The 9618-nt window shown below is 48.8% G+C and overlaps 1 protein-coding gene across 1 annotated transcript in view; it reads left to right on the forward strand.

Annotated features, from left to right (window-relative positions):
• Nucleotides 1–7955, forward strand: part of EAH_00026710 (chromatin remodelling complex protein SNF2L, putative) — a gene marked incomplete at both ends in the record, with an annotated part of 12010 nt that extends 4055 nt beyond the window's left edge. Inside the window, 12 exons of the mRNA XM_013396504.1 lie at nucleotides 493–805; nucleotides 1244–1487; nucleotides 2057–2349; nucleotides 3090–3743; nucleotides 3891–4182; nucleotides 4339–4647; nucleotides 4969–5030; nucleotides 5320–5452; nucleotides 5670–5753; nucleotides 6128–6289; nucleotides 7284–7335; nucleotides 7771–7955. Of these exons, the coding sequence (XP_013251958.1) occupies nucleotides 493–805; nucleotides 1244–1487; nucleotides 2057–2349; nucleotides 3090–3743; nucleotides 3891–4182; nucleotides 4339–4647; nucleotides 4969–5030; nucleotides 5320–5452; nucleotides 5670–5753; nucleotides 6128–6289; nucleotides 7284–7335; nucleotides 7771–7955 (2783 nt within the window). The remainder of the gene's footprint in view (nucleotides 1–492; nucleotides 806–1243; nucleotides 1488–2056; nucleotides 2350–3089; nucleotides 3744–3890; nucleotides 4183–4338; nucleotides 4648–4968; nucleotides 5031–5319; nucleotides 5453–5669; nucleotides 5754–6127; nucleotides 6290–7283; nucleotides 7336–7770) is intronic.
• Nucleotides 7956–9618: the final 1663 nt, after the last annotated feature.

Consider the following 9618-nt stretch of genomic DNA (forward strand, 5'->3'; position numbering starts at 1 on the left):
GTTGCTGCTGCTGCTCCTGTTGCTGCTGCTGTTGCTGCTGGCGGTGCTGCTGTTGCTGCTGCTGTTGCTGCTGGCGGTGCTGGTGCTGCTGGCGGTGCTGCTGCTGCTGCTGCTGTTGCTGCTGGCGGTGCTGGTGCTGCTGCTGCTTCTGCTGGTGCTGCTATTTCTGCGGTTGCTGGTGCTGCTATTTCTGCTGTTGCTGCTGTTTCTGTTGTTGCTGCTTCTGCTGCCGATGCATTATCTGCTGCTGTTGTTATTACAGCTTCTGCTGCAGTTGCTTCTACCTCTACTGCTGCTGCTGGTGTTGCAGCTATATCTGTTTACCTTCCTTGAAGTGCTGTTATTGCTTGCTGTTCTTTGCTGCACATTTGCTGCTGCTGCTACTATTGCTGCTGCTGCAACTATTGCTGCTGCTGCAACTATTGCTGCTGCTGCTGCTACAATTGCTGCTGCTGCTGCTGCTACAATTGCTGCTGGTGGCTGGTTGTGTAGGTATGTCAAAGTTACAGAAGAAGCTGTACGCGGACATCTTATCAAAGAATTTGGAGGTGTTGAGTTTGATGTCTAGCAGCAAGACTCAGATGCTGAATATATTAATGCAGCTGCGCAAGTGCTGTAACCATCCTTATCTCTTCGACGGTGTTGAGCCTGGGCCCCCCTATGTTGAAGGCTATCATTTAGTTGAAGCCGCAGGGAAGATGCATCTGTTAGACCGTCTCCTTCCTAGACTAAAAGCAGAGGGCAGCAGAGTTCTTCTCTTCAGCCAAATGACGAGGCTCCTAGATATCGTCGATGACTACTGCAGGTACGCAAACGCATACCTACATAGCTTACTAGCTAGCTAGCTAGCTACCTGGGTAGCTAGCTAGCTAGCGAGCTATCCAGAGAGGTAGTTACAGAGAAAGAGAGAGAGATAGAGAGAGAGCTACACAGAGGGAGATAGCTATACAAAGAGCTAGATACACAGCTAGCTAGCTAGCTAGCTGGGGTGGGTAGTTAGCTAGCTAACTAACTGGAGGATTGGCTAGCTAACTAGCTGGCTAGCTGCCTACCCAAGCACCCGCCGGCTGCTGCTGCTGCTTCACCTGTAGCTACTGCTGCTGCTAACTCGGATCTGTTGCATAAGCTATTGGTTGCTGCTACAGAATCTAGCAGCGCGAGCTGTGCATGCGTGTTGCTTCTGCTGCTGTAATCCCTGCTGCTGCTGTTATTGCTGCTGCTGCTGCTGCTGCTGCTGCTGCAGGTGGCGAGGACACGCGTACTGCCGCATAGACGGTTCGACTCCTGGAGAGGAGAGACAGCAGAAGATCGACGACTTTAATAGAGAAGGGAGCGACAAGTTTCTATTTCTCTTGTCAACTCGCGCAGGAGGCCTCGGGATAAACTTAGCTACAGCAGACGTTGTTATTTTGTTTGACTCCGACTTCAATCCGCAGATGGATTTGCAAGCAATGGATAGAGCACACAGAATTGGGCAAAAGAAAAAGGTCTCTATACCCTCTCCTACTGTCTCCTTTTGTCTTGTTGTCTTACTGTCTCCTTTTGTCTTGTTGTCTTGCTGTCTCCATTTGTCTTGTCTTGTTGTCTTGCTGTCTCCTTTTGTCTTGTCTTGTCTTACTATCTCCTTTTGTCTTGTCTTGTTGTCTTACTGTCTCCATTTGTCTTGTCTTGTTGTCATGCTGCCCCCTTTTGTCTTGTCTTACTGTCTCCTTTTGTCTTGTCTTGTTGTCTTAGTGTCTCCTTTTGTCTTGTTGTCTTACTGTCTCCTTTTGTCTTGTCTTGCTGTCTCCTTGTCTCCTCCTGCCTTGTCTTGCTGTCTCCTTTAATTGATATTTATTATCATTTGAATTTTAATATTTGTGTTTGTGTTTGTTTGAAGGTGCTTTTATATCGTTTTAAAGCTATCTGTCTCCTTTTAAAGCTATCTGTCTCCTTTTAAAGCTATCTGTCTCCTTTTAAAGCTATCTGTCTCCTTTTTATGAGTATTCATCCCCTTTAATTCTATTGATATCCTTTGAATTTAAATATTTGTGTGTTTGTGTTTGTTTTTGTGAAGGTGGTGGTGTATCGATTTGTAACAGGGAGTACAGTTGAGGAGCGTATAGTAGAGAGAGCAGCAAAAAAATTAAAGCTAGATTCTTTAGTAATTCAGAAGGGACGATTAAGCCAAAGGGGCCCCCAGCAGCAGCAGCAGGGGCCCCAGGCGTCTGAGCTACAAGAAATACTTCAATTTGGTGCTCAAGAAGTATATAGGACTCAAGAAGAAAGCAGCATTACAGATGCAGATATTGATATTATCCTCGCAGATGCTGAACAACGCACTGCAGAAATCGAAGCACAACTTCAAAGGTATTCATTTGCAACACCCCACATATATACACCCCAAAAGGAGACACCTTTAAAAGGAGACACTTTCATAAGGAGACACCTTTAAAAGGAGACACCTTTAAAAGGAGACACCTTTATAAGGAGACACCTTTAAAAGGAGACACCAACAAGACACATATGCACACCCCAAAAGGAGACACCTTTAAAAGGATATACTTTTAAAAAGGAGACAGTTTTAGGAGGAGACACCGACAAGACACACATATACACCAAAAGGAGACACCTTTAAAAGGAGACAGTTTTTAAAAGAATATACCTTTAAAAAGGAGACACTAACAACTCTCATATACAACTCTAATATCTACACCAACAAGAACAGTAGGAGACAGCAGCAGACAACTGGAGGAGACAGAAGGAGACACAAAGAGACAGAGAGGGAGAGACAGGAAAGATAAGAGACAGCAAGAGACAGACAAAGAGACACAAATTTACACAAACAGCAACACCACAACCCCAACCCCACACAAATCCCCAAATAGTGCATTTGCTGCTGCTGCTGCTGCTGCTGCTGCTGCTGGTAATTGCTCTTGGTGCTGTTGTTTTGTTTTTGCGATTTCTTTTTCTGTTGCTGCTGTCTGCGCTGTTTCTCTCGCTGCACTTCCTGCTGCAACCCCTGCTGCTGCTGCTGCAACCCCTGCTGCTGGTGCTGCAACCCCTGCTGCTGCTGCTGGTGCTGCTGTTATTGTTTGTGATTGTTTTAGTCTGGAATCAAAGTTTGATTTGTCGAATATATCGCTCGACGGAGGGCTGCATATGTACGGTAGTGAAGGGGGCCCTCAACCCCCTGGGAAGCCTGGACGTAAGAAAGGTGCTAAGACAGTGAGGCCTACATTATTATTAGATTTAGGAGACCGTAAGACGAAGTGGAGGGGTGAAGGTGCAGCAGCAGCAGGCGCATTTCTTATCAGAAAAGAGAGACGTCTTGCTCGCAAACTGCTGACTGGCTGGAGAGCAGAGATCAACGGCGGCTATGATTTTCAGTTCTTTAATGCAGAGAGATTAGATGCTCTCGATGCTGTACAGCGCAAGTGGGCGGAGTGGTTATTAAAAAAGAGACAGCAGAAACATGAGCGGAGACAGCAAGAAAAAGAAAGTTTGATGCAGCAGCAGCAGCAGCAGCAGCAGCAGCAGCAAAATCTAGAAGGAGATGATCTTCATAGCGAAGAAGGAAGATCTGAAAAGAGGTTCAAGATTGACGCGCAGGCGCTGCTGCAGCAGCTGCTGCAAGAGGCAGGCGAGGATGCTGCTGCTGCTGCAGCAGCAGATATAACAACACCAACCCAGCCTGGTGTAGAGCCCCTCTTGCGCTCGCTTACAGAGCAGCAGCAAAAGACAGCTCTTAAAGTTTTGGAGGCGTGAGTCTCTCTTTCTTGTCTTGTCTCCTTCCCCGCTGCTGCTGCCTGCTGCTGCCTCCCTAGCTAGCCACCTAGCTAATTACCTAGCTAGCTTAGCTAGCTGCTGCATCGCCCGGTGTATGTACACTTCGTGTTTGCGTCTTGCAGATACCTCAACCACCGAGGATGTAAAGATATAAAGCCTGAGACAGGAGACACGCTGCAGCTGCTCCTGCAGCTGCTGGTGCCGCCTCCGGAGGAGCAGCAGGAGCAGCAAGAGCAGGAGCAGCAAGAGCAGCAGCAGCAACAAGAGCTGCAGCAAGAAGCAGACTCGCCGTCCAAAGAAAGCAGCAGCAGCAGCAACAGCAGCAGCAGCAGCAGTAGCAGCAGCAAGTGCCGCTGGGCAGTAGGAGGGAGACCGCTTGAACATCTGCTGCAGGAGTTGCTGGAAGACATAGAGGTGCGCATACACCTGAAAACTGCACTTTGTCTCAGCAGTCGTAGCAATCAAATCCCTTTACCTTCGCTTCCTACTTAACTCCCCAGTGATAACAGCAGCAGCAACAGCAGCAGCAGCAGCAGCAGCAGGAGAATGTGCGTGTTGCGGTGTATGCAGAGCCACACAGCAGCAAGAGAGGGTGTACCGTTAGCAGTCTCCTTGCAGCAGAAGCGCGAGCAGGTGAAGCACGAGCAGCAGGAGTTGTCGGAGCAGCAGCAGCAGGAGCAGGACACGCAGCAGGACACGCAGCAGGATCAGGAGCAGCAGCAGCAAGAGCAGCAGCAACCAAAGAAACGAGCAGGCAGACCCCGTAAGATAAGGCCCCCAGAGCCAGAGGAGGGGCCCTCAGACACAGAGAGCGCTTTAGACGATCCCGACGATCCCGAGAGGCCTCAACCCTTCACTGCAGAGATGAAGATGCAAAAAGTATGCTTCTTCCTGCTGCTGCTGCTGCTGTTGCTGCTGCTGCTGTTGCTGCTGCTGCTGTTGCTGTTGCTGCTGCTGCGCGCGATGTGGCGGTCGTGGTGGTGTGCTTTTGCTGCTGCTGCTCTTCTTGGTGCTGCTGCTGCGATGTTTGTGTCTCCGGGGGGCTTCTGGCGGCGCCTTGCTGCTGCTGCTGTTGCTGCTCTTCCTGTTGCTGTTTATGCTGCTGATGAGGCGGAGGACACAGAGAGGCTGCGCAGCAACTGCAGCATTTCTGAGAGTGCACACGAGTTTTTGCTGCTGCTGCTGCTGCTGCTGCTGCAGGAGCAATTGCTGTCGGAGGGTTTCTTGAACTGGAACCGAACGGAGTTCACGAAGTTCATCAGGTTTGCTGCTGCTGCTGCTGCTGCTGCTGCTGCTGCTGTAGTTGCTTCTGCGGCTGTACTTGTTGTTACAGCTGCTGCTGCTGCTGTTGCTGCTACTGCTGCGTTTAGCACCATCGACAGAACAGCATTGATTTATTTGTTTCTGTTGACTGCGGTATGCAGACCGCTGGTTCGTGTATATATATAATATAGGTATATCGTATATATATATATATATATATACATATATATATATATTTATATATTATATATAATATATATATATGTTTTGGGTGTCTGTACACCTCAGCGCTTTAATTCACTTGGGGAGAGACCGTCTAGAGGAGGCCTGGCAGCTGCATTTTAGCAGCAGCAACAAAACAGTAGAAGACCTGCGTAAATATGCAGATGTCTTCTTCAAACGGTACACAGAGATTGAGGGGGTAAGGAGTCTCCTTGTGTCTCCTTTTGCTGCTGTTTGTTTGTCTCCGCTGTCTCCTTTTGCTGCTGTTTTTTTGTCTGTCTGTCTGTTCTGCTGTCTCTCCACTTACAGTTTCTGTCTCTGCTTCTTCGTCTCCTTCTGCCTTCCTCTGTGTCTCCTTGTTGTTGCTGCTGCTGCTTATGCTGCTGCTGCTTATGCTGCTGCTGCTGCTGCTGCAGGGAGACAGAATGATGCAGCGAATTGAGAGGGCTGAGGAATTGCGGGGGGCCATCGACCTCCAGCGCCGAGCGATTCAGGCGACTGTACGTTTGTCTCCTTTTGTTTGTCTCCTTTTGTTTTATTTGTCTCCTTTTGCTTGTCTCCTTTTGCTTGTCTCCTTTTATTTTATTTGTCTCCTTTTGTTTCGTTTGTCTCTTTTTATTTGTCTCCTTTTATTTGTCTCCTTTTATTTGTCTCCGTTTATTTTATCTGCCTCATTTTCTTTTTATTTGTCTCCTTTTACTTTCATTTGTCTCCGAGGTGTCTCCTCCTTCGGTTGCTGCTGCTGCTGCTTTCTGGAGTTGGTGCCTCCTTCTTCGTTTGCTGCTGCTGCTGCTGCTGCTCTGTTGAGGTGTATCCTTCATCGTATGCTGCTGCTGCTGCTGTTGCTGCTGCTGCTGCTGCATGTACATCTCAGGTTGAAGAGCAGCTGCTGAGCGGAAATGTCTCCTCTCCTACAGACTTGAAGCTGCCTGCTGGTTTGGGGCCTTCGCCTGTATTTACTAAAGAAGAAGATTGTCTCCTTTTGTGGGGTCTCTATGAACAAGGGGTTAATGCCTTTGCTCTCGTGCATGCAGCGGTGTGTCTCTTCACCTACAACATTCTCTCACCTCTCTCCTTTGTCTTCTTCTGTCTCCTTTCTTATCTTTTGTCTCCTTTGTCTTCTTCTGTCCCCTTTCTTATCTTCTGTCTCCTTTTTATTCCTCTGTCTCCTTTCTTATCTTCTGTCTCCTTTCTTATCTTCTGTCTCCTTTTGGTTTTACTGTCTCCTTTTTATTCTTCTTTCTCCTGTGCCTTCTTCTGTCTCCTTTCTTATCTTCTGTCTCCTTCGTCTTCTTCTGTCTCCTTTCTTATCTTCCGTGTCCTTTCTTATCTTCTGTCTCCTTGTGGTTCTACTGTCTCCCTTCTCTTCTTCTGTCTCCTTTTTATTGTTCTGTCTCCTTTCTTATCTTCTGTCTCCTTTGTCTCCTTGTATCTCCTTTTTATTCTTCTGTCTCCTTTTTATTCTTCTGTCTCCTTTTGTCTTCTTTTGTCTCCTTTCTGTTCTTCTGTCTCCCTTCTCTTCTTCTGTCTCCACTCTCCCCATATCAGACCTACACATATATATAATATATAAAATATATAATATATATAATATATATAAAATATATAATATATATAATATATATAGTTTAACATATAAGATATTATTTTCATTGTGATTGTCTCTTTTTATGTGTCTCCTTTTAGTTAAAGTTTTCGTGCGGAGACAGTCGGAGTTTCTTCCGCATCGCTTCGCGCAGTTTGAAGCATGTAGAAGACAGATGTAAAGAGATTATTGCTGCTACAGAGCAGTGCTGGGCAGCAGCTACAGTAAGCCTCCTCCTGCTGCTGCTGTTGCTGCTGCTGCTGCTTTTGCTGCTCTTGCTTGTTGGTGGTGGTGGTGGTGCTGCTGCTGCTGCTGGTTGCTGTATCTGCTGCTGCTGCGGCTTCATTTGCTGTATCTGATTTTGCTGTTGCTGCTGCTGTGTACTGCTTCTGCTTCTGCTGCTGCTTACTGCTTCTTCTGCTGCTGCTTGCTGCTGCTGCTGCAGGGACAGGCCCCGCAGCTGCTGCGAGCTCGTCAGGCTCTGCGTTCATGCCGGGGTATACCTCGAGGGCTGAAAGGGTTAAAGGGACTAAGAAGTTTGGAGACAGTTATTGGGGCAGCAGAAGAAGAAGAGGAGACATCTGAAAGAAACGCAAATAATAACAATATATTAATTCCTAATAATAATAGTAATAATAATAATAATAATAATATTAATATTAATAATAATAATAATAATATACTTGATGACTTCGATGAGGCCTTTCCTAGTTTGCTGCCGCAGCAAACAGCAGCAGGAGGCTGCTTAGCATATACACCTGAAGGGGGTGGCGCTGCAGCAGCAGCATACGGTGTTGCTGCTGCAGGAAGAAGAAACAGCAGCAGAGGGAGACCCAGAGGCAGGCCTAGAGGAGGTAGTGGGCCTAGGGTTAGTTCTAGAGCAAGCGCAACAAGAGTGGGACCTGCTGCTGCTGCTGCTGCTGCTGCTGCAGCTGCTGCAGCAGCAGCTGCTGCTGTTGCTGCTGCTCCCCCAGCAGCAACAGGAATGCAACCGGCAGCTAGTGCAGCATCTATTGTCCCCTCTCTTTCTTCTCTCGCTAACTTCAAAGGAGACAGCGAGCAGCAAGCGCTGCAGACGGCAGACCTTCAGCTAACTACTGAGGTCCACGACCTCTAGCTGCTGCTGCTGCTGCTGCTGCTGCAGCGTATCCTTTGTGGAGGGAGAGACAGACAGCGTTTAAGGGAAGAGAGGCAGCAGCTGTAGAGGTCAATCAAAGAGCCCCTACGCGCGCCTCACCGTCACCGCCAACATCCTACCCCGCACATAGCTAGCTAGCTAGCTAGCTGTGTGCAAGCTAGCTAGCTAGCTAGCTGTGTGCTAGCTGTCTAGCTAGCGAGCTATCCAGCTGTTTAAAGCGCTTGCCCCTTGACTCGGCAGCCCTTCCGCTAGCTGAACTTCCATTTAACCAGCTAGCTGGTGCCGCCTTTTGGGTGGCAAGCTAGCTAGCTAGCTAGCTAGCTAGCTAGCTATGCGTTACCTAGCTATCTAGCTAGCTAGCTAGCTAGCTAGCTAACTTGTCCTGTCTAGCTGGCTGCTAGCTAGCCTGCTGTATCTAGCTAGCTGCGTATCTAGCCAGCTATCCCGTTAAGCACTCCACAGGGCCGCCCCTGCAGCTGCAGGCTCGGCAGCTAACTTGCTGGCTAGCTAGCTGATGACTAGCTAGCTGGCTAGCCACTACTGCTCTTTTTGTGAGTGTCTGCTGCTGGCATGCGCTAGCGGCCTGCGGTGTACAGGCAGCTCTGCTCTGCTGTCTCCGCAGCTGCAGCAACACTTTTGTTCGTTGTCAAGACGGCTCAGGGGAAGCAAAAGAGTCTCCCTCTGCTGCAGCAGCTGCTGCTGCTGCTGCTGTTGCTGCTGCGGGGCCTCTGCATAATAGTAGCGAGGAAGGCACAGCAGCAGCTGCTGCTGCAGCAGAGCAGCAAAGGGCCCTAACAGCCCAGCCAAAAGAAACTCCCCCAACGCCTGCAGGCGTACGTGCTGTTCCTGCTGCTGCTAACCGAAGCTGCTGCAGCAGAAGCAGGTGGAGCAGCAGCAGCAGCAGCAACCATCACAGCTTCACCTTCTCTGCTGCTACCCTCTTCCCTTTAGTGCAGCACGGTATATGTACATATATAATCATAACATGCATATATATATTATATATATTATATATATAGATATATATAAATAAAAATGCATATGCATATACATACATTTAGATATCTCAATATATACACCTCAAGCGGGGCCCTCAAGGGCCCCTCACTCCCCTTAAAGTGATGGGGGCCCCCCAAGGGCCCCTTCAGCTTATTAAGAGGCCTCCCTTGTTTAGAGGGGCCCCCTCTCCTTCTTTAAAGGGGCAGGGGCCCCCCTCTTCTTCTTTAAAGGGCCCCTTTAAACTAGGAGAAGGGGGCCTCTTCGTGTTTAAAGGGGCCCCCTATCCTTCTTTGAAGGGGCCCCCTCTCCTTGTTTAGAGGGGCCCCCTTCTTCTTGTTTAAGGGGCCCCCTTCTTCTTGTTTAAAGGGGCCCCCCTCCCTCTTCTTGCTGCTAAGATAAGCCCTATAATAGGTATATATAAGGGGCCTCCAGGGGGCCCTGCTGTACCCTCCTATAGAGGGGGGCCCCTATAGTTTAGGGGCCCCCCTCTATTAAAGGGTTTATATATAGGGGGCCCCCCTCCTCTATAGGGGGCCCCTTATATATATAAGGGTTCATAATATAGGGGGCCCCTCCTCCATAAGAGGCCCCTTATAAATAGAACAAGGGGGCCCCTCCCCCCCCCCCCCCCCCCCCCCCCCCC

The sequence above is a fragment of the Eimeria acervulina genome, genomic scaffold (genome assembly GCF_000499425.1).
Source record: "Eimeria acervulina Houghton genomic scaffold, Eah_scaff224, whole genome shotgun sequence".
Classification (NCBI taxonomy): domain Eukaryota; phylum Apicomplexa; class Conoidasida; order Eucoccidiorida; family Eimeriidae; genus Eimeria; species Eimeria acervulina.